This window comes from Hirundo rustica, chromosome 27 (genome assembly GCF_015227805.2).
Source record: "Hirundo rustica isolate bHirRus1 chromosome 27, bHirRus1.pri.v3, whole genome shotgun sequence".
Taxonomy (NCBI): Eukaryota; Metazoa; Chordata; class Aves; order Passeriformes; family Hirundinidae; genus Hirundo; species Hirundo rustica.
Genome location: NC_053476.1, coordinates 2,127,813 through 2,152,226, shown reverse-complemented (window position 1 = coordinate 2,152,226; position 24,414 = coordinate 2,127,813). Strand labels below are relative to the sequence as shown.

The 24,414-nt window shown below is 49.5% G+C and overlaps 1 protein-coding gene and 1 gene segment (V, D, J or C); both read right to left on the bottom strand.

The window, feature by feature from the left end:
• The window catches only part of LOC120763919 (M1-specific T cell receptor alpha chain-like), a 144,122-nt gene that overhangs the window by 75,949 nt on the left and 43,759 nt on the right, over positions 1 to 24,414 (bottom strand). The gene's annotated exons all lie outside the window — the stretch shown is intronic.
• On the bottom strand, positions 1,712 to 5,955 carry LOC131378710 (T cell receptor delta variable 2-like). The segment is given in 2 exon segments: positions 1,712 to 2,315; positions 5,888 to 5,955. Coding segments are annotated over 2 exon segments (507 nt in total).

Sequence of the window (24,414 nt, the reverse complement as noted above, 5' to 3'; positions counted from 1 at the left end):
ATGTTTCCCCCTTCAAGGGAAGGGAGGGAGACAGTTTGTGTGTGGTGGTTCAGTTGTTTTCAATCACTGTGGAACGTAGGTCACACTGTGCTAGATGGTTCTACAAAAACATTTGTGGGTTTTTCAGTGCCAGGTGATGTCTCCTCTTTCATGCCTTTGAAGTGCTGGGTTTTATTTTCCTCTTGCTTTACACTGTTCTGTACTTCTGAACATCTAATACTGTTCCAGGGGATTTTCTGCACTAAAAGTAACATTATCCTCCTTGGTTTCTTTTCTTCACTGCATTTGTTCCCCTCTGTCCCTGTCCTTCCCAGGCTTGGGAGCCCAGCAGGGGACACAGTAGTCCCCAGTCTCAGCAGTGCTGAGCTGAAGAGGATTCCTCCTGAGTGAGCAAGGGTCAGGTCAGCATGCCAGGAGGCTGCATGGACAAACGAGGCAGGGAAAATGTGGGCTCACTGCTAAATGGGATGGGGACCAGGTGACACAGGACAGGGGACAGGGCTGAGGTCCTGAATGCTTTATTCACCTCAGGCTTTGGCAGTCACACCAGCCTTCAGGTATTTAATTTCCTGGAGTCCAGGGGAAGAGGATGGCTCACACAATAGCTACTCCTGAAATAAACCCCATGTAACTGAGTTGTTTTCTAGTCCATAACAGAAGACTTTGTTGAGAAGGTTCCCAGGGAAGTCAGAGCTGAGAGCACATCTAAATGAAGAATACACAACGTCCACCTTCTTTGCATCCACCAGGACCCTTTGTCTCACTGTAGAACACAGTAAATGTGGCTAAGCAAGACTCCCACTTCCCAAAGTCATGCTGAGAGTCCCTGAAGAAGGAGGGCCAGGAGACAACTCTGATGTGCACAGTGAACGCCATGGTGGTGCAGGTGATGCCAAGTGATGCTGGAGCAGATATTGACCCTACAGCCCATAGAGTTCCACACACAGAAGACACTGGATATGTCCTGAGAAGCTCTGAGACTTCATGCAGAGCTCATGTTGGAGCCAGGTCCCGACAGGAACTGTGGTCTCATGGAAGAAGTAGCCCATATCACAGCAGCTTTTCTGTGACAACCTGCAGGTGCCCACACTGAAGCTGTCTATTCCTGAAGGACTGCACAGTTAACTACAGACCCACACTGCAAAAGTTTGTGAAGAACTGCAGTCAGTGCAATGAACCAAAGTTGAAAACCTCCTGGAGAAATGACTCCTCTGTGGTGGACTCGGCACTCTGGAGAAGGAGAAGGGCAGCAGAAGGAAGAAGTGGCAGAGAAAATGTGTATTTAACAGAAAGATGCATTCCCCATTCCTGTGAAATGCCTGGGTAGAAGAGAGGTTTTTCAATGTGTCCTTTTTTTCTCATTATCCTATTCTGATTTGATTCACAAAAAAAATTAAATTTATTTCTCCAAGTCCATGTATTTGCCCATATTGGCACTCCTGCAACATGTCCCTGTCCTAATCTCAAGCCACAAGCCTCAATTGCATAATTTTCCCCTGGTCTAATTAAGGAGTTAGGGCACTGAGACAGCAGCTTGCTGAGCCCCTGGAGGACAACCAAAGCCAACTCACCACCCTTCTCAACTCCTTCTTCCTGATCAAGTGCTCTGTAGCAGCCACCTAGAGCAGTCATCTCTGCTGATCTGGCTTTCTTAAACACCCTGGCCCCATCCACCACACCACTCTGGAAGCTACAGCAACACGTCTCCATCATCCCACGGCTCTGAAGCCAATGCACAGAGGAGAAACGAGGCTGTGCTGGACAGGACCCCAGGCAAGGTGCACTAAAGCTGCACTTCCCCAAAGAGCCTCTGCAGCTCCCAGAACAGATCCTCCTGCACCATAACCGGCACCAGCCCTTCTTCCTCTACTGCCTTTTAGTGCCACCAAGCCAGAGGGATGTTTCCTGCACCTGCCAGTGCCTGACAGGAGCCCGGGGAGCAGCTGCTAGGAAGACGTGCTGAGATCTGTCTTCCCCATCTGTTGGTTTTTGGTTCACTCTGCTGCAGAGCTGCTCCAGGGTGATTCTTGCTCCACAGTAATACGTTGCTGAGTCCCCTTGCTTTGCTGACAGGATCTGCAGTGTGGTCCTGGAACTCTCCACTGATCCCACAAAGTGTCCTTGGAAACCTTCTCCATAGATACCATCCTCATGGTAAATCCATTCCAGAGTGCCCCGTGGGCCCTGACGGTACCAGTACATGTAGTAGTTGCTCATATCACCTCCCCTCATGCTGCACTCAAAGGTGACTGCATTTCCCTCTTGCACGGTCACTTCCCTGGGGTGCTGCTCCAAGGTCATCTGTCCAGTGACTGCTGCAGAGAGTGAGAACAAGCCATGAGCACGCCAAGATTCAGCAGAGGTCAGGGCAATGCTGGTGGGGCTTTGGAATTTTACTGGACCAGCAGGAGGAGAGAATCCTCCTCTTTGAAGCCAGCTGACACAGATGGGAAGAGCTGATAGCAGCCATCAAGGCCCACAGGGAAGGGGAGTCCACATTTCCCTCCCTCCTTTTCCCTGTCAGACAGGAAGCTTTTCTGATTTTCCCGAAAGAAGTAGGAAGAATTGGAATCACAGGGGACAAATCCCTTTGTCCTTGCCAGGAGAGCATGGTGAGGGACCCACTCTCCTGTCCCTGAAACTGCTCCAGATGAGGCCAGGAAAGACAAAGGCTGTCACGGGCAATGGGGCTTGGTCCCTGTGCTGCCATCCTCCAGCTGGTCTGTGCCAGAGGGGCCGCAGTGCCCCAGAGCAGAGTGTGCAGTGCCAGGGCAAAGCGCTGGGCCCCAAGATCTGAGTGCAGCAGGGAGGTGCCCTGCGTGTGCCCAGGCTGCAGAGGAGGCAGCTTGGATGGAGGTGCCGAGCTCAGAGGCAGAAGAGGAGCAGGGCTGCTCTCCCCGTGCTCCTCAGGCACGGCTGGGCAGCTGGAGCCGGGGAACAGGTCCGGCTGCAAGCGCTCAGCACAGCTGCCCAGAGCCGTGCAGAGCACAGGGCCACGCTCAGCTCCTGGGGCCATCAGCCCTTGCCTTCACTTACCTACAATGGGCAAGAAGGCCACACACAGGGCACTCCACATGGCCAGAACCGCTCTGTCTGGCCTCTCTCCACCTTCTCTCTGCCTGCACAGCAGCTCTGCCCACCCCTGCCCTGCCTGCGCCTCTGGCACTGCACTCAGGCCCAGGCCCTCCTGGTCCCTCCCTCTGTCTGTGACAGCACTGGGGCTGGAGGTGGGGCAGGAGGAGCAGAACTTGAAGCTCTTGCTGCCCTCCTGGGTGTCTCTCATCTGTGTGGTGCAAGAACAGACTGTTTGTTTGGCAGGAAATACTGTGCTGGGCAAAAGGTGATGTGTCTCTGAGGGGCCAGCCCTGGCCTTTCTCTCACGAGATCTCACAGGCTGCTGCTGGCACTTTGGAGCTGAGCAGGGAGGCTGTCAGCTTGTCCTTCCCCTGCCCCCTGGCCCTGGCTCTGCTGAGCTGCTGCTCCCACACACGACACCTCAGGATCTCAGCTTGGCTTGGCCAGAGCACCCCTAAGCCAAAGTGCTCCTCACCCTGCTCCCAGCACCGACTCACTCCCCAGTGAGGAAACTTCTGCAGCTGCCTCTTCCTGTCACAGCCCTCCTGCACCCCTGCCCATCAGCAAAGGCAACCCAGGAGTCTGCAGGGACCAGGCTGCTCAGCAGAGCCAGGACACTCCCTGCCCTGTGTCCTCCTCCTCAGCTCAGGGCTCTCCCTGTGACCACAGGAGGGGACAGCTCTGAGTCCTGACAGTGTCATTGTCCTGACTGCAACCACCCTGCTGGGGAGCATTGCCCCACTCCACAATATTCATCCACAGACTGTCTGCATCCTTGTCCTCCTCCCTCTTTTCCTGGGTACTTGGACATGCTGCCTGGTGGTGGGGATCATTAGGACAGGGGTGGAAAAAAGGAGATGGAGAGGGTAGAGAAGCCCACCGAGAATGGGGGCTTGAGGCTGGGAAAAGCAGTCAGGTGCATGGCCAGATAGGATTTGTCTAGTCTGGAAAAAAGGAGCCCAAGGGCCTCATCCTTGTTTCAGCCTCTTTAGGAGGGGGAGTGGAGGGATGTTCTCCCTGGTATACAATGATAGGCCATGTGACAGTGGTCAAGAGCTGGACCAGAGGAGGTTTAGGCTGGGTATTAGCAAGCATTTCTTTACTGAGAGCATAGTGAAACATTGACACAGGCATCCTAGAGAGGTGGTCAGTGCCCCAAGCCTGTCAGTGTTTAAGAGATGTTTGGACAATGTCACTTGAAACATGCTGCAACTTTTGTTCAGCCCTGAAAGTGGTTCATCAATTGGACCAGATGGTCAACACAGCTCCCTTTAAATGGAAAACATCCTCTTTTCTCTCTCCCCTGCCTTTCACTCCTCTTCCCAATGAGCCCCCAGGACTAATGGGACCCCGATTCTCTGACTCCAGGCACAGCCACCCACTGACTCTGCACTGCATGTGCTGGGACCCACGTGAACATGCAGGAGGGGAAGAAGCTGATGTACTTCAGGCACACCCCAAGTGTCTCTCGCTGCAGTCCCTCCAGGGTGCAGTGATACAGTGCACTGTCCCCCAGCTCCAGCCTGCTGATGGTCAGTGTCCCAGAGCTCTCGTCAGCCTGGCAGGAAATCCTGCTGTGGGCAAAAGGGGCTGTGTGGCTGCTGGAGCCTCCCCGGGCCTGGCACTGCAGCAGGTACTGCAGGGGTTCACCAGGACACTGCAGATACCTGGCCATGCAAATACACGAGGCTTTGGAGCTCTAAGTGCAACGGAGTCCCAGTGTTCCCTGCTGGCCACCACACTGCAGAGCTTGTTGCTTGGATCTCATCACCTCAAAATGCGCCTGAAAGTAAATCAGACCCACTGACTCACTGCTTTGCTCTCAGTGGTGCAAGGAGATGGCCCCCAAAAGGGTCAAAGGAAGCTGGCAAAGGTGTTGTCAAAGCCCAGGTGATTTGTGTGTTCCACTTAAGAAGGGGGCCAAGGAAGGCAGAGTGGGACTGGAGCCAGGCAGTCACCACGCTGACAGGATAACAAAAAACCTTGAACCTCCCCTACAGCATAAAACTTTGCAATTAGGACTCGGAAGGAAAGCCTCATTGCTGGGAAAGGAGCTCTTGATGAAAGCCCTGGATCACTTGTGATGCATGGGATGGTCCCGATTTCTTAAGAACAGCCTTGAAACACTCTGGAATTCACCATCTCCAAATGTCTTGGGTGCTGAGCCAGACCCGAGCTGGTTTGTGTTAAAGCTCAGCTGGCTTTCCTGTCCCCGTGTGAACAGCACAGAAGTATCGGGCAGAGTCGCGGGGGTGCAGGTTCAGAAGGGAGAGATAAACCTCGGACCGGGAATTGTCCCGGGAAATCCTGGCCCGACCCTGCACTGACCAATCAAAATAAAGAACTGTTGGATCATAACTAATAAAGGACACCCACTCCGGCCGGCCTCCGGGTGCCTGACGGTACCACAAAATTGCATAATTCCTGAAGGTGAATCCGGAGCCATGGCAGGAGAGGGTGACGGAGTCCCCGGCCACTCGCAGCGCTCCGCCGGCCTCCTGCAGCCTCGGCTGTGCGCGGAGCCCTGCGGAGGGAGAGCGCAGGGATCGGGCAGCGCCGAGCACGGACCGAGGCCTTGTCCCGGTGTCCCGGTGCCCCCGGCCCGGCACAGCCACAGCCGCCAGCCCCGGCCCACAGCCCCTGTCCCTGTGTGTGCCCCGGCCTCTGCCCGTGCTCCCGACCCGACCTCTGCTCCCGTCCTTTCCCAGTCTCTGCCCTTGTCCCGCTCCCTGGTCGTGCTCCTGCTCCTGTCGCAGTCGCTGTCTCTCGTTGGCCCGGCCCGGGCTCGCTGCCCTCCCCGCCCGGCTCTCACCTGCGGGCCACAAGGCCAAGGCCAAGGCCAGCAGCCACGGCCCCGGCCCGGCCGCCATCGTGCCCGGCCCCGGCTCGGCGGCAGCCGCCCAGGAGCCGAGCGGAGCCGCGCTCGGGCCGCTCCCGCCCGGCCCCGCCTCGCCGGGGCAGCGCCGGCGCCTCTGCCCGCCCCGACACACCCGCCCCGGGCACAAAGCAACGCTGCTCGCTTCGGGAGCGCCTTCTGCTGAGGGACCCCAGGGCTTCGTGCCCAGCGCGCCCAGAAATTCGCCCTCGTGGCACAGCAGGTCACCGCGATCCGCGGCTGCCGCAGGCCAAAGGCTGCCAGCGGCTGAGGGAGCTGATGGCTCCTCTCTCCTCGGCACTGCTGAGGTCACACTTAAGTACTGCGGGCACATCTTGAGTGCCCCTAGAACGGGGAGTTGCATCTACTGGAGAGAGGCCACTGAAGGGCCATGAAGATGATAATGGCACTGCTGGAGCTCTTGCATGAGGAAAGGCTGACAGTGCTGGGCCCGTTTTCCATGGAGAAGAGAAAGCCTGGGCTTGGGGGGGTGATGTTCCCTCATCAATGGATAGAAATATACAGAGGTTTAAACCACAGGATAGTTTGGGTTGGAAGTGAAATTTAAAGGTCATCTAGTCCAGCCCTTCTGCTATGATCACGGAGATCTGCAAATTGATTGGGCTGCTCAAGCCCTGCCCAATCTCTTTTCAGGTTTGGAGCAGGTACAATTTCTCAGGACCATCTTTTCCAGCATCCTAAGTTTAAACAATTTCTGTTTTGCATCCACCTTCTTTTTGTGTCAACCTCTTACCCTTTTTTCAATCACTGCAGACTGTGTAAAAGAGTCTGTCCCCATGTTGCTCTGAAGTCCTCTTTGTAGAAGTGAGGCATCTTCAAAAGTCACTCCTTCTGTGACCCTGTGAAAGGCTCTCAGGCACCCTCATGGCTGTGCAGATGATTTGGGCCAGGGAGGAAACTGACTTTGCCACTTCCGTCAGTGGTTTCTCACCTGAGCAGGGACACAAGGACGCTGAGCAGAGAATCACAAAGGGAATTTATTCTTTTATACTTTGCCTAAGGTGTGCCCTCACCTAGTCCATGGCAGATCCTGCTGCAGAGAAAAGCAGGTCAGCTCTGTGCCTGATCAGCAACTCTTGCTCACACAATCCCTGAGTGCTTGTCCTGTGCTGGATCCCTACACCCCGGTGCCTGGTGCAGATGGTGCAGACGAGTGGTCAGTGGTGCAGGAAAGTTCATTCTTCAAAACTCAGGTCCCATGCAGGGGCTGGAATTTCTCTTGGATTCTGGCTGATTCCACTTCCAGACATGGTTCATTGTCTGGTTTCATTGAAGGAGAAACCATCTACAGATTTTCTGTTCTTATGGGGCATTCAGAGCTGGGAAGAGCTGCTTGGAGGTGCGTGATCAGGACCAAGCAGCCCTGAGGTCAGAGCTCAACGTCTCAGGCTCTGCTCCTTCTTGTAAGCAGGAGAATATTGCAGTTAGCTCTTGCCTTTCTCAGCGTTTTATTGCTGAGGACTTCCAGAAATAACTTGTGCTACAGGATTGTTGAGGACAACCCTGTGTCCTCCTCAGGCTGCACGTTCCAAAGCTGGAAAGGAACCAGGAAACCTGCAAATGTTACACCCGTTTGTTTCCCCCATCGCAGTGAGGGTGACTGAGTGAGCAGCTGTGTGGGGCTGAGCTGCCTGATGGGGCCACGGGCAGTAGGTGCGCACAGCCTTGTCCTGTTCATTTCTCAATGTCCTCAAGAATGGAACTTTCAGAGTCTCAGCTACGTCAACACAGTGTCAGAGCCTCTTCAACATTTTCTTCTCCATGCGAAACCAACCCAGATCTCCTAGGTTCTCCTTATATGTCAGCTGTTCCCTTCCTTGTCTTCACGGCCCTTCACTGCATTTGTTCCCCTCTGTCCCTGTCCTTCCCAGGCTTGGGAGCCCAGCAGGGGACACAGTAGTCCCCAGTCTCAGCAGTGCTGAGCTGAAGAGGATTCCTCCCCAGTGAGCAAGGGTCAGGTCAGCATGCCAGGAGGCTGCATGGACAAACGAGGCATGGAAAATGTGGGCTCACTGCTAAATGGGATGGGGACCAGGTGACACAGGACAGGGGACAGGGCTGAGGTCCTGAATGCTTTATTCACCTCAGGCTTTGGCAGTCACACCAGCCTTCAGGAATTTAATTTCCCAGCCCCCACGGGGAGAGGCTGGAACAAGGAACTTGTACCCTTGCCTTGTACAATCCATGTTACTGAGTCTATCTCTCATCTATAATAAAAAACTTTATTATGTCCAGAAGGTTTTCAAAGAAATCATTGCTGAAGGCACAACTGAATGAAGAATGCACAACATCCACTCTCCTTACCCACCAAGACTCTTATATCCTATTGTAGAAGGCTGTAAATGTGGCTAAGCACAATTCCCACTTCCCAAGGCCGAGCTGAGAGTCCCAGAGAAAAAAGAGGGCTGGGAGGCAAGGCAAGGCACAGAGGAAAAACGAGGCTGTGCTGGACAGGACCCCAGGCAAGGTGCACTAAATTTGCACTTCCCCAAAGAGCCTCTGCAGCTCCCAGAACAGATCCTCCTGCACCATAACTGGCACCAGCCCTTCTCCCTCTACTGCCTTTTAGTGCCACCAAGCCAGAGGGATGTTTCCTGCACCTGCCATTGCCTGACAGGAGCCTGGGGAGCAGCTGCTAGAAAGAAGTGCTGAGATCTGTCTTCCCCATCTGTTGGTTTTTGGTTCACTCTGCTGCAGAGCTGCTCCAGGGTGATTCTTGCTCCACAGTAATACGTTGCTACATCCCCTTGCTTTGCTGCAAGGATCTGCAGTGTGGTCCTGGAACTCTCCACTGATCCCACAAAGTGTCCTTGGAAACCTTCTCCATAGATACCACCCCCACGGTAAATCCATTCCAGAGTGCCCCGTGGGCCCTGACGGTACCAGAACATTAAGTAGCTGCGCATATCATCTCCCCTCATGCTGCACTCAAAGGTGACTGCATCTCCCTCTTGCACGGTCACTTCCCTGGGGTGCTGCTCCAAGGTCACCTGCCCAATGACTGCTGCAGAGAGCGAGAACAAGCCATGAGCACTCCAAGATTCAGCAAAGCTCAGGGCAATGCTGGTGGGGCTTTGGACCAGGGGGAGGACAAAATCCTCCTCTTTGTAGACAGCTGACAGAGATGGGCAGAGCTGGTAGCAGCCATCAAGGCCCACAGGGAAGGAGAGTCCACATTTCCCTCCCTCCTTTTCCCTGTCAGACAGGAAGCTTTTCTTATTCTCCTGAAAGAAGGAGGCAGGATTTGCACCATAGGGGGACAAATCCCTTTGTCCTTGCCAAGTCAGCATGGTGAGGGACCCACTCTCCTGTCCCTGAAACTGCTCCAGATGAGGCCAGGAAAGACAAAGGCTGTCACGGGCAATGGGGCTTGGTCCCTGTGCTGCCATCCTCCAGCTGGTCTGTGCCAGAGGGGCCGCAGTGCCCCAGGAGCAGAGTGTGCAGTGCCAGGGCAAAGCGCTGGGCCCCAAGATCTGAGTGCAGCAGGGAGGTGCCCTGCGTGTGCCCAGGCTGCAGAGGAGGCAGCTTGGATGGAGGTGCCGAGCTCACAGGCAGAAGAGGAGCAGGGCTGCTCTCCCCGTGCTCCTCAGGCATGGCTGGGCAGCTGGAGCTGAGGAACAGGTCCGGCTGCAAGCGCTCAGCACAGCTGCCCAGAGCCGTGCAGAGCACAGGGCCACGCTCAGCTCCTGGGGCCATCAGCCCTTGCCTTCACTTACCTACAATGGGCAAGAAGCCCACGCACAGGGCACTCCACATGGCCAGAACCGCTCTGTCTGGCCTCTCTCCACCTTCTCTGTGCCTGCACAGCAGCTCTGCCCACCCCTGCCCTGCCTGCGCCTCTGGCACTGCACTCAGGCCCAGGCCCTCCTGGTCCCTCCCTCTGTCTGTGACAGCACTGGGGCTGGAGGTGGGGCAGGAGGAGCAGAACTTGAAGCTCTTGCTGCCCTCCAGGGTGTCTCTCGTCTGTATGGTCCCCATCTTTCTTTTAAGCCCTCTCCATATTCACCCTTCCTGTGATCCTCTGAAAGACCCTCAGGCTTGGTTTGGGGTGGGTCAGTGGGAACAATAAATTGGGAAACACCATTCCCAAACCACAACAACCTAATTTGTCACCCAGTGTGGGGCATGAAGGGTTGAGATAAGACCAGATCTGCCCAGAGTGCTTTGGAAACCAATCTGATCTAAGCATGAGTTGTGTTAGGTGTGGGGCCAGTGGTGACAATGCTGCTCGGGCTGTTCCTATGACGCTGGTACCTAACCCTGTGTATGTTCCTATAGATGCTCCTCATGATGAGTGGGGCTGTGGGCATTGACAAGGGGATTGGGAGGAGGATAGAAACTCTCAAGTGTGAACAGAAAGGATTCTCCCAAGGATGATCTAGCAGTGGAACATCATGGCCAGAGACTCAATTTGTCACCAAATCAAACTGTATGTGCAAAATGCCTGATAGAGATGGCCTCTTAATGAAGGCTGGGATGTCTCTATTCTGTGTCCTTGCAGGTCATATTTCTGTACAGGTCACAAAAGAGGAAGTGCCCTGATTGCGGGAGACTTTTGCACAGCCAGGAACCAACTAAAGCCCTCTGTAGAGAAATCACAGATTTGACATCTAGTTTTAAAGCTGTGCTTTGGTAAGACAGTCATTCCCAAGGGCACTGCACTCCTCAATCCTGAAGGGTTTTGCAGGGGAAGATCAGGTTCCCAATGCTTCAGTTCAGACCATATCTGCTGTCTGAAACAGAAAGGAGAGAGAGAAAGAGAACTTGCTTTAGAGTCATGTACTTAACCATAGTCCGAATGAGTTTCTGTTTACATTTGATCTGATTTTGTCAGGAACTTTTTTGTATTTGAGGACACAAAACAGGTTAGATTATGCTCAGCAGATGCAGGAATATGATTATTACATTGTATTTTTCATGCTGTATAAGAGAACAGAAGGATTCAGCGGTACAAAAAGCTATTTAATATTGCCCATTCTCATGGAGTTCTTCACGATGCTTTCCTGTGTAACCTCTTGGAAATAGATTTATTCTTTCAGGTTGCTTTTAATGTTCTCTGCCACTGGAGAGAGCTCTGACCATTCTGACTTGCTCGGCAGGACAGATGTCAGATACCACACTCTGCGTGTGAGCCACACCAAGCGGGAGGAAAATAAATAGAATGTGCTAGAGGGGAAAATTTTCCTCCAATTACTTAAAAAGTTTTATTGAAGTTCACACTGTGCTTGATCTTTTCACTGAAACTAGGGGAAAAGGAAAAACTCTCCAACAGCATTTTCTAGTGTTGGAAGTTGAAGGCATTACTTTATTCTGTCCAAGATGTACCAAAGAAATAATTTCATCCACACATTGCGTGGCTTGTGCTGGGAAAAGGCTTCCATCACACAAGGATTTCACTAGATTTTTCTCATGCTCAAACAGTCAAAAGCCATGGAAATTCATTGGTTCAATGTTCATTGATGCCAAGTTATACAGTTTGTCGTATTTGGTTTCCTATTGATCCCTTCACCTTTGATGTCAGTTAGATTCTCATTCTTTGGGCTCTTATCGATCTTTTCCCAAACCAGGTGTCTCTGACCATGCCAGGGGTGATGTTTGGAGCTGATGTTAATTTATGGTCATTATTGTTTATATATCTTCTATGGTAGTCACAGTCTGCTGGGTTGTTAAGCTCATTAGGCCTTGAATGCTGGAACAGTCCTTTGGAAAGAAATTTCAGTTCCTTTCACGCTGGGCAAAGGTGAACAAAACCCCTGACTAAAGGTATATAGAGAAATTATAAACTTCTTATAATTTCCCACAGGATGAGAAAGGTATCCCAGCAATAGAGAACAACTGAGCTTGGAAGGGAGCTCTGGAGGTGATTTGGTCTCCCCTGCTCTAACAGGATTGTCTGGAGCTCTTTGCCAAGGACCATGTGCAGGTGGCTGTTGAATATCTCCAGGGACAGTGGCTCAAGCCCTGGACATTTTCAGAGGCTGTCTGACGACAATCAAATAAGAACACAAATTAATCTTTTGGTGAATAGAGGTAGTACTGTTAAAATGCACTATACAAAGAGTTCTGCTTCTAATCATCTTCCATTATTTTGGTATCACTGGATTCCTTACAGGACAATATTCTTCTTTCATAATTTGGGATAATTCCACATGCAAATGTGCTTCTTTTAACAGAGGGCATTTTAATGTGGAGCACTGTTTCTCTACAAAACTTTCCTCAGCTGATATCAGCTGGGGGAGCTGCAGATTCTCTCCTCTTCTGTGGAATAAACCACACTAACACAACCTTACTATTGGTCTGGAAACAATTCAACACCCCAGCTCTCTTTAGCTGCATGGTCTGCTTTCCAAATGTAAAGTAAAAAGCCACAGCTTAGCAGATGCCAGTCAATGAAGACTGTCATGAAATGAGGGCTTTAGGTCAGTGCAACATTCACTGTCACTGGTGACAGCAAAAGCAGGTTTAATACAAATTTGCCCAAGCATGGCGCAGTCCAACAGCAAGGCTCACTCTGCAGCTTTACTGCATGGATGAATCAGGGACGGGAACATGGAATTAGAATTAACTTGGAGAGATTGAGGCAGAGACCAGAGGCAAGAAAGGGGTGGAGCTGTGAAAGGAATTCCCTCCCATTGAGTCCTGGGGTACAGAAAGGATTCCCCTGCTTTCTAAACTCCTTCTCAGAGGAGGTGTGGATGGATCCAATCCTAGTCCCTGACTTCATCCAGACTTTATGACTAAGGGATTATAACAGCACCGAATAACTGACCTTTCCCTCCTCTCAATGTGATTCCACTGGGTTTGTCCAAGGGAGTATTCTCAAAAAATATAAATCTGCCTGAGTGACTGGGAAAAGGTATGGGGTGCTTGAGAAAAAGGTTCTGGGTGTGTTTGGAAAATCAGGATAAAAATGCTGTCAAACTGCTTCCCCCAATTAATGTTATGGTGTAGAATGCACTGAATGAGCATTTTACTGGATCTGGATTTGCCATGCAAATTTCACACAGCTTCTGCAAGGGCTCAGGGTCTTCTCTGGGAGTCTGTGGGGCCTGAGAGTCTGACCTGACCAAGCTGGATGCAGCACACCTTGCTGTGTCCTCTGCAGAGGCTCTCTTGAGGCCAGCAGGAACTCAGCCATGGGGAGAAAAGCCTTCTTTCCCCTCAGGATGTGGTTAACTTGTTTTTTCAAAAGCAGGGCAGGGTTAATGCTGCCTGCTGTAAGTGAGTCAGAAATGGTGACCACAGCATCCTGCCTGTAGCTTGTGAGAGGGGGATGAGCTGGGGAAGAAGTGTGCTGGGCTCTGTTAGGGAAGAACCAAGTTGCCATGGAAACTATCACTCCATCAAACCACTCGATATTATTTTTTGGTGGCCCCTTCCTCCTCTCACTGAGTGCAAAACAACAGCAGGGTTTCTTCTCTGCTGAGATGAGCATTTTCCTCCCTCATGCCTTCAGCCAGGACTGTCCTCACTGAGGCTCTTGAATGTGCCAGAGAGACACTTCTCTGCACAGAGTCTGGAAAAGACAAATCTAGCCAACAGGAAATCTACATTACCAAAGCTGTGTATCAAATCCCTGTGGGCTTTAGGTGAGTTGGATTTCAGCAACCTCCATCCCAACTTCAGAAGAAAAAGCACAGAAATCCCACAGCATTTTGGCTGAGTACAACTTTATTTTCATCACTACTGCAGGAACCTAAAATGCACATGAGATATATTTGGCAGAAGAAATACAGGCTTAATAAAGAGATGAACATTATCTGGTTGAATTGAATCACTTCAGATCCTACACAGCTCTTCTCATCTGCAATACACACTTCCTATCATTAAATTTAACCCAAAGCTACAGAGAGCAAGTACTGGGCTTGAATTCCCTCAGCATTAACACTCCAGTTCTAGAGGCAGTAACACAACATGCCTGGGAAAGGTGCTTTTAAAAGGCCATGTATCTAGAGTGAGCGCTGGAGTTTTGAAAGCTCTTGAAGCAGGTTGGACACTTGTGTGCAAATGCCAGAAGAGTGGGGAGATCTGCTTAGCAGGAGGATGAGGATAAATACACTCCCCTCAGTTCTCAGAGGAGAGGAAACAGCAAAAGCCCTTAACACTCTTCAGTGTCAATCAGCTGGCCAGGCAGGAGGGAACAGTATGGAGTGTCTTCAGGGGAAGGTGCTGCCTTGTGTCCTGGGTGGTTTCTGTCAGCAGCTCTGGCCCTGCTTGTTCAAGCCCCTTGTGCTGCTGGTTCATGTTCTTTCCTGCTCTTCTTTGGTGTCCTCTTGCCTTCATTCCCCATCTCTGGAAGAGCAAACATGGGATTAAACCTCATTTAATGAAATCGGGTCTATGAAGCACTGTTTGGTAGCTGTGTGCTCGCTTACCTCAGAAAAGAAACAACTTGATACTCATGAGGGTATTGATGGCGATGCTCTTTGCCAGCAGGACTCTCAAAGCCAACACAGCCATGGACAGCATGTTCACTCTGTGCCCTTCAGCATCTGCTCAGTGACCAGAAAAGAGGGGAGAGATCATGATCTAGGTTGTGATCTTGGCATAAAGTGGGAAAAATCCACAGGTGACAGTTTAAGGGAAAGGAAAAGCAGCAGAGGGACAGATGAGAGAGAACATGGCAACAACAGGGGAGCCCAGGGTCTGTCTCCATGGCTTTTTGTTTCCTGGGGCTTGTGTGTAAGTGCAGGAGATACCTTGGAACAGCAGCTTGTGTCTGCTGAATGTGTTGTGTTCTGACTCCTCTGTCCTGGAGGAAAATCCATTTCCATGTCTTTATCCCCCAGACAGCAATGTAACTTCCCAAGCTGTTTGGGTAACTCACCTTGAGCTGAGGGGTCTGTGCTGTTGCAAACCCTGTCACTGGGCCCTGGTACTGGTTCTTCAGCCTCCTCTTCTGTAGCTTGATAAAGAGAAGGCATTTTAAACTATGGCCATGTTTTATGCAGGGTTGAAAGCAATGTTCATGTGACATTTCGTGTAGGAACTTGAGGAAAGTTGGGGCTCAGATGATCAGGGCTGTGGCTCAGATGATCAGTCATTAATGCCAACATTAATTTGAGGAGACAATTTCTATATGCACTTGCAGGAAACAGAGGGATTCCTGCATTGTTTTAGTTTTACTATTTGAATGACCTTCAGGACTACAAAATCTAACCCACAAAATACAACAATTTATTTTGTTTAAAAACCCTCACACCACACCCGAACTTTAACTTTGTGTAGGTTTTAGAAAGGCTGTTCCAGCTTGTGCTGCAGCAGGTTTGCTGCTACAAGGTAAGATATTTAGTCATAAGGAAATACACATTTTGAACAAATAGGTTGTGTCTTCCCTCTTCTTTGCAAAATAAGGTCTCTCCAAGTAATTAAATAGTTGAAACCATTTCTTTCAGATGCCTTGAAACATCTTTCAGCTCTCCCTGCTGAAATGCCAAATGCCTTTTTCATTTCTGCTGGCTGCCCAGGGCAGTGGTGTCAAGAAGGAGAACACAAAGCCCCACAGGCCACTGTCTACAGAAATAAGTGGCAGCTGTGTCACCAACCTGTACCTGGCACTGATGTTATCGTGCTGTTGTCGAATTTGGCCGTGCAGGTCAGCTCTGTGTCTTTTGTCACATTGACCACTTTGATTGCATTGTACAACCCCTCTGATGTCAAAATGGATGTGCTCTGTTCATATAAGACCTCCTCAGAGGGCATCTCCAAGCTGATGTTCTTTGTACGGAAGTTCCTTGCCAAACAAGCGGCTTTCCCAGTGCTGCCACCTTCTCCCGATTTCTTTGATGTCATCACAATGACTTGAGGGTCAGAAGTGCTTGGCATGTCTGTAAAGAAAAGCATGATTTGCACAGGATTGATTTTATCGCAGGCTTGTCTGAGTGCTGAGTGACCAAAATTCACATTGACTCTAGCTGTGACTGATACGTAGCATTATCGATCACTGCCTTTTATGTAATTATTCTTTGGAAATTGAGGCAAAAGTAACAAAAGTAGATTGTTTAAACTCACACCCAGCTGTCTTACAAGAAAAATATTGGTGTCAAAAGAATTTAGTAGCCAACAAATCATTGTGGTACCATGATTTCTTTTTTGGAGAAAATACCTTTGCCTGTAGGTCAGGTCATAATTGGAAAATGAAGGGTGGTCTCACAAACCAGTATCAGGACAAAACTCAGATTAGCAATTTGATCTAGAGTAAAAACATGGAACTGAATGGCATTGTGACACAGCCTTCCTTGCCAGAAAGGGCTCAGCTTATTAAATGCTGTCAGATACATCCACAAAGATTTATGTGTCTGCTGGGACAGGAGCAGCCTGAGGGGTCTCTTGGGCAAAGAAAGGTGCATTTGGCTTTTCATTTTGCGTGCTGTTTGCCTTGCAGTCAGGTCAAGGGATCCCTCAGGTCTAACATTTTGTCCATCCCAGGGTACTGATGGAAGTTGGATCTGATTTTAGAGCCTTTCCCCATCAGCCCTATGCCACTGCTAAGGAACTGAGGTGAAAGCCAAATCCTGCTCTGCCACAACTTCAGGGGTTGGCTCTCCTGAACAAACTGGCAGAACCACACACTTGTCCACACCTACAGCAACCAGACACCCAAGAGAAATCAAACATTTCCTTCCCGAGTGTTGGACCACCATGGTTGTCCAGAGCCTGCCAGTCCTGTGCATTCTGTGTTCTCTGAGAAAACCTTGAAAGGCTTTTCATGTGGTCTCCTCTCCAGGCTTTCCAAACAGCCAGAATACAAGCAAGCTGCTTCTCAGCAATAACTCCCTGGGCTAGATCATCAGCCAGAATTATTGTACACAGTGCAATTGTAGTTCAGAGAGCAGAGGATTTGTTTTATCTGATCCCAGAATCCTCACCCGAGTGCCACTAGTTTGCATTACCTGACAATACAGCCATGAATTCCTACCACTGCCTGCTTCTGGAAGGGATTTGTGTTTTATGTTCTGGCAATTTCTTTGGCCAGAAAGTCATACTTCTCCTTCACTTTAGTCTTATAAAGTCCCAGGAGGAGCCCTATAATCTAAAAATAATGGGCCTTAGCATTCTCAGCGAATGTTTAATCTGGAATAATCCAACCCGAACCAAAAGAGAAACCTTCTCTGCCCTTCACTGAGCTTCAAAAGAATATGCCTGGAGTATCCCACAGTGAAACTAATGGTTGGTATTTTATGTCATTTTGATCTTGTGAATTCACAAAAGATTGGATAATGAAGAATTTGTGCTCTAAACATTTTAAAATGCATATTAGCAGCTCCCAACGGAATTCAAAACCAAAAGGGGGAGGTTGCTCACATGCTGGAAATTTTGCTTCAACTTTCTCAGTATTTCAGCAGACTCAAAAGGGACCTTCATCAGGCCCAGTTACTTTTTTTGCCAAACATTATTCCAGAGTCTCTGTGTAGCTCTGAAAAGGTCCCGTCTTAAAAAAAGAAAATCATGGAAGAGCATGGAAAGAAGAAGTCTTTCTTCAGAATGGTAAATTGGCATTCCTTTGTTCCTTTGAAATTGGAACTGCACCAAGATTGTTCCTAAATACACATTTATTCCCATGCAACATATCCTACAGACATGGACAGATATTAGGCCGCACCCAAGGGAGTCGCATGTCTTTGTGGAAGGAGAGCAGGAGGCTTTAGGGATGTAAAATAACATGGGATATTCTTGCAGTCACTTGAAATCATGCAGACCTCTGAAAGACCAGCAGCAATTCCTGAGGGATGCATCTGAATCTTTAGGATAACACAGATCAACATCAAACACCCCTTCACCACCCCAACGTTCACATTCCCCGAAAAAATTTTGGCGTGACATGCACATAATACATCCTGGAATTCCAAATAAAGATTGGAATACCTAGAGCTTCTTATAATCCCTACTATCACATTGGTCTTTCAGAACCCACACAACCTGGGAGCCAATTGTCTTTCATTCCAGGAGCTCTTGGATACCAGGCTCTTGTGAGAATTTAAGCCCAAGGCTATTTAACCTCCTCCCTCCTCTGTCCCCAGGGCAGTGGAATTGCTTACCTGGGGACACTGTGAGAGTGGTGCTAATGGCAAACCAGAACATCCCAAAGCAGGCAGTTACAGATCTGTCTCAAAACTCCTCACCACTGTGAGCTCTTCTCTGAGCTCTGCATTCCTGCCCCAAGCCAGTCAGTGGAAGTCCACTGGAGAATTGGACACTTGACAGGAGATTTCAGCCAGAGTGCTGCCCAAACTGGGAAGAAGTCATCATATGCGAAGTAGAGCCCTGGTGGTGTTTGGGGATCATGGAATAATGGTGCTATGCTATGTTTGTTTCTGGGAAACCTTCCTGAGCAGATCCAAGCTGAGGATTTGGCTTGAATGCCTGGCTGAAGAGCAAGTGCACTCAAGGTATTTTTGCAGCTGAAAAGCCTTTCAGTGAACCCAAACCATTAAATTGTTTATTTCAGCCCCACCTCATCTGAAAAGAAAAATTTAGAAATAAAGAAATGTCACTTACTTGGTAAAACTGTGAGAATCGTCCCTGGTCCAAATATAAGCTTAGATGTCTCCACACTGGTAAGACTTAGTCCAATAACTCACTCTTTCCTCATGGTGTTCAAAAGTGTTGTAAAAACAGGGGATGAAAAGCCATTAGTCCAAATTATCTGTGGGCACAAGTCCAGGAGAGGATCCAGATGTACATTTACTTCCAACGCTGGAAAAAAGTTCAGTGAATAGTTGAGTGATTCCAGTTAGCTTGATTGAGTATAGAATTTTCAACTTCTCCCTTTCTTCTATCTTTTAGAATCCCCATAAGCTCTTTCACCATTTCAGGGCAAAAGGAAACATAGAAAGAGGGTTCTATTTCTCTTTTTAATTATTACAATCATCCATCTTCTTTCTTTCCCAAAATATTTCATCTTTTTTCCCTCTTTGTTTCTGTACAAGTCCCTATGCTGTTTATATCATCGTGATACTCCCAGAAGAAAACACAATGATATATTTCATAGCAAAAACTGTCTCTGTTTCTCTACACAGAATTTTGGATTACACAGGCAGTCACGTGACTTCTTCAGTGGTTTGTGACCTAACGTACCACATTAACAAACACCATATGGATTTCAAGGAAGGATCATAAATAATATCAGAAAGGTTGAGTTGTAAATGAGAACTTGGGGCTTACATGACACCTCTGAAAAGTCTGAGGGAGTTAGGCTTGATAGAAAGCAAGAGAATAATCAGTACTTGTTGTGTTATTTCAAAAAATTTCTTACAGTGCAGTCTTCTTTCCCCTACTTCTCTTCTTCTGGCTGCTTATGGTAATGTGATGGGAGTCTTGGGACATAACAGGATGGCTATGGAAGGGTTGGGAGTAATGGAATAAAAGCAGAAGACTGATGAGGATCATGAATTGTTTAAGTGACCTCCCAGCTGGGAATTACCCTGATAGGCCCAGGGATCCTCTAGCATGGGCCCAGTTTAGACATCTGTCTCTCTTTGCCTCTGCCTGGCTGTTGCTCAGGGATTGCCCCCGGTCAGCAAGGTCATGGAAATAAATGTACTCTTTGTGAGTTCGTGACTGCTCCAGCTGCTGCCTGTGCTGCTTCCCATGGGTGGTGGTGGCTGTCCTAGCTTGAAAGATGGATGTCTGTGAAGGAAGGCAGGAACCTCTTGTGGAGTGGAGAATATGACACCCCTTGTTCCAAATTCCTATAAGTTTTAAATTATGGATGTGAGGCGGTCGAGGCAGCCTTGGCTGCAGTGGCCATGCACTGTTTGAGCTCAGGATCCACAGAGAAGAGAGCAAAACCAGGACTGGAGTCCTGTGCTTCAAGAGAGCAGAATTTGGGCTCTTGAGGCATCTCATGGGACGAATCCCATGGGTTATGGTCCTGGACAGAGGAAGGGTCTAGGAGAGCTGCTCATTATCAGAGATGAGCTCCTTGAACTGCAAGAACGGTTCCTCTTGACAAAGCAGTAAGTCAAGCTTTGTGTCAGAAAGCCAAAATGATGAACAAAGGGCTCCTAAAAAACTCATAATTGTAAATACATAGTGTGAAAAACGCCAATCACTTGTTTTAAAATTTCAAAAGTTTAATAATAATAAAATGGTTATAAAAATAGTAATAGAATTAGAGTAATAAAAATTTGTACAATTACGGTTAGGACAATACGAGGCAATAAAAACAAAGTTACATACGTCTGGGTGCTTTTCTGGGTAAATAAGCTCTGAAAAAGGGCACCCATTAACAGAGGATTAATTCTTAAAAGCAATAGCCTGTTGAATATTTATACATCTCATACATGGTGCATAAATTCCATTCGAACAAAAGAATTCTCCCTGGTCAGTGTTACTTTCTTCCTCTTAATTTCTAAGGCATCTTCAGGGCTGACTGAGGCAGGAGAAGTTATTCTCTTCTATAAGGGAGTATTCAATTCTTTTTCTCTGAAAGATTTATATATCCTGTGTCTGCTACCTCTTTGTAAGTACCCCCTTTCCACATACATAGGTTCTATTTTAACTACAAAGACAACACTTTAACTACAAAACTACATTTACCATACTATCAAAATATGAACACAGCACTACTAATCAATACAACATAATACATATTGTAAATATCTTGTGTAGAGCCATATAATATGCACTTTTCACACAAAGAAACCATAAGTGCTTCTTCAGCCCCTGTTCTGATGTCTAAAACCGACAGATTCGTACCAGAAAGTGCCATTTCTGGTCTCCAGGACTTGTTCTTCATGCACCTGCTTCTGGCCCTTGTTGGATCTGAAGTTAAAAGGATCTTCGTCCTTACCAAAAGCCTCCTCTGTGCTCTGAGACAAAAGGAAGGACATAATGCTGAGCTAAAATGGAAACACCTAAATACAGAAGGTTCCTGCCCACTTGTTCAACTGGAGCTGGTGATCAAATGTCTAAAATGAGCTGTTTGCAAGAGCCAAGTTCTCAGGTTGAATGGTGGAAATATTGGTCTTGGGAAAAAGGAGGGCTTTCCTGGTGTTTGAGTAATTCCAGGAATCAAATTGGTGCATGTGCACAGAGTTGTCTGAGGAAAACTAGACAAGGTAGGGCCACCATGTTTCCCCCTTCAAAGGAAGGGAGGGAGACAGTTTGTGTGTGGTGGTTCAGTTGTTTTCAATCACTGTGGAACGTACGTCACACTGTGCTAGATGGTTCTACAAAAACATTTGTGGGTTTTTCAGTGCCAGGTGATGTCTCCTCTTTCATGCCTTTGAAGTGCTGGGGTTTTATTTTCCTCTTCCTTTACACTGTTCTGTACTTCTGAACATCTAATACTGTTCCAGGGGATTTTCTACACTAAAAGTAACATTATCCTCCTTGGTTTCTTTTTTTTTACTGCTTTTGTTCCCCTCTGTCCCTGTCCTTCCCAGGCTTGGGAGCCCAGCAGGGGACACAGTAGTCCCCAGTCTCAGCAGTGCTGAGCTGAAGAGGATTCCTCCTGAGTGAGCAAGGGTCAGGTCAGCATGCCAGGAGGCTGCATGGACAAACGAGGCAGGGAAAATGTGGGCTCACTGCTGAATGGGATGGGGACCAGGTGACACAGGACAGGGGACAGGGCTGAGGTCCTGAATGCTTTATTCACCTCAGGCTTTGGCAGTCACACCAGCCTTCAGGTATTTAATTTCCTGGAGCCCTGGCGAAGAGGATGGCTCACACAATAGCTACTCCTGAAATAAACCCCATGTAACTGAGTTGTTTTCTAGTCCGTAACAAAGGACTTTGTTGAGAAGGTTCCCAGGGAAGTCAGAGCTGAGAGCACAACTAAATGAAGAATACACAACGTCCACTGTCTTCGCATCCACCCAGACCCTTTGTCTCACTGTAGAACACAGTAAATGTGGCTAAGCAAGACTCCCACTTCCCAAAGTCATGCTGAGAGTCCCTGAGGAAGGAGGGCCAGGAGATAACTCTGATGTGCACAGTGAACGCCATGGTGGTGCAGGTGATGCCAAGTGATGCTGGAGCAGACATTGACCCTACAGCCCATAGAGTTCCACACACAGAAGACACTGGATATGTCCTGAGAAGCTCTGAGACTTCATGAAGAGCTCATGTTGGAGCCAGTTCCCGACAGGAACTGTGGTCTCATGGAAGAAGTAGCCCATATCACAGCAGCTTTTCTGTGACAACCTGCAGGTGCCCACACTGAAGCTGTCTATTCCTGAAGGACTGCACTGTTAACTACAGACCCACACTGCAGAAGTCTGTGGAGAACTGCAGTCAGTGCAATGAACCAAAGTTGAAAACTTCCTGGAGAAATGTCTCCTCTGTGGTGGACTCAGCGCTCTGGAGAAGGAGAAGGGCAGCAGAAGGAAGAAGTGGCAGAGAAAATGTGTATTTAACAGAAAGATGCATTCCCCATTCCTGCGAAATGACTGGGTAGAAGAGAGGTTTTTCAATTTGTCCTTTTTTTCTCATTATCCATTCTGATTGGATTCACAGAAAATTAAATTTATTTCTCCAAGTCCATGTATTTGCCCATACTGGCACTCCTGCAACATGTCCCTGTCCTAATCTCAAACCACAAGCCTCAACTGCATAATTTTCACCTGGTCTAATTAAGGAGTAGGGGCACTGAGACAGCAGCTTGCTGAGCCCCTGGAGGACAACCAAAGCCAACTCACCACCCTTCTCAACTCCTTCTTCCTGATCAAGTGCTCTGTAGCAGCCACCTAGAGCAGTCATCTCTGCTGATCTGACTTTCTTAAACACCCTGGCCCCATCCACCACAGCACTCTGGAAGCTACAGCAACACATCTCCATCATCCCATGGCTCTACAGCCAATGCACAGAGGAGAAATGAGGCTGCGCTGGACAGGACCCCAGGCAAGGTGCACTAAAGCTGCACTTCCCCAAAGAGCCTCTGCAGCTCCCAGAACAGATCCTCCTGCACCATAACTGGGACCAGCCCTTCTTCCTCTACTGCCTTTTAGTGCCACCAAGCCAGAGGGATGTTTCCTGCACCTGCCATTGCCTGACAGGAGCCCGGGGAGCAGCTGCTAGAAAGAAGTGCTGAGATCTGTCTTCCCCATCTGTTGGTTTTTGGTTCACTCTGCTGCAGAGCTGCTCCAGGGTGATTCTTGCTCCACAGTAATATGTTGCTGCATCCCCTTGCTTTGCTGACAGGATCTGCAGTGTGGTCCTGGAACGCTCCACTCTTCCCACAAAGTGTCCTTGGAAACCTTCTCCATATTTATCACCCTCACGGTAAATCCATTCCAGAGTGCCCCGTGGGCCCTGACGGTACCAGTACATGTAGTACCTGCTCATATCACCTCCCCTCATGCTGCACTCAAAGGTGACTGCATTTCCCTCTTGCACGGTCACTTCCCTGGGGTGCTGCTCCAAGGTCACCTGCCCAATGACTGCTGCAGAGAGCGAGAAGAAGCCATGAGCACTCCAAGATTCAGCAGAGGTCAGGGCAATGCTGGTGGGGCTTTGGTCCAGGGGGAGGACAAAATCCTCCTTTTTGAAGCCAGCTGACACAGATGAGCAGAGCTGGTAGCAGCCATCAAGACCCACAGGGAAGGAGAGTCCACATTTCCCTCCCTCCTTTTCCCTGTCAGACAGGAAGCTTTTCTGATTTTCCCGAAAGAAGCAGGAAGAATTTGAATCACAGGGGACAAATCCCTTTGTCCTTGCCAGGACAGGAGGGTGAGGGACCCACCCTCCTGTCCCTGAAACTGCTCCAGATGAGGCCAGGAAAGACAAAGGCTGTCACGGGCAATGGGGCTTGGTCCCTGTGCTGCCATCCTCCAGCTGGTCTGTGCCAGAGGGGCCGCAGTGCCCCAGAGCAGAGTGTGCAGTGCCAGGGCAAAGCGCTGGGCCCCAAGATCTGAGTGCAGCAGGGAGGTGCCCTGTGTGTGCCCAGGCTGCAGAGGAGGCAGCTTGGATGGAGGTGCCGAGCTCAGAGGCAGAAGAGGAGCAGGGCTGCTCTCCCCGTGCTCCTCAGGCACGGCTGGGCAGCTGGAGCCGGGGAACAGGTCCGGCTGCAAGCGCTCAGCACAGCTGCCCAGAGCCGTGCAGAGCACAGGGCCACGCTCAGCTCCTGGGGCCATCAGCCCTTGCCTTCACTTACCTACAATGGGCAAGAAGCCCACGCACAGGGCACTCCACATGGCCAGAACCGCTCTGTCTGGCCTCTCTCCACCTTCTCTCTGCCTGCACAGCAGCTCTGCCCACCCCTGCCCTGCCTGCGCCTCTGGCACTGCACTCAGGCCCAGGCCCTCCTGGTCCCTCCCTCTGTCTGTGACAGCACTGGGGCTGGAGGTGGGGCAGAAGGAGCAGAACTTGAAGCTCTTGCTGCCCTCCAGGGTGTCTCTCATTCTGCATGGTGCAAGAACAGACTGTTTTTTTACCAGGAAATGCTGTGCTGGGCAAAATGTGATGTGCCTCTGAGGAACCAACCCTGGCCTTTCTCTCAG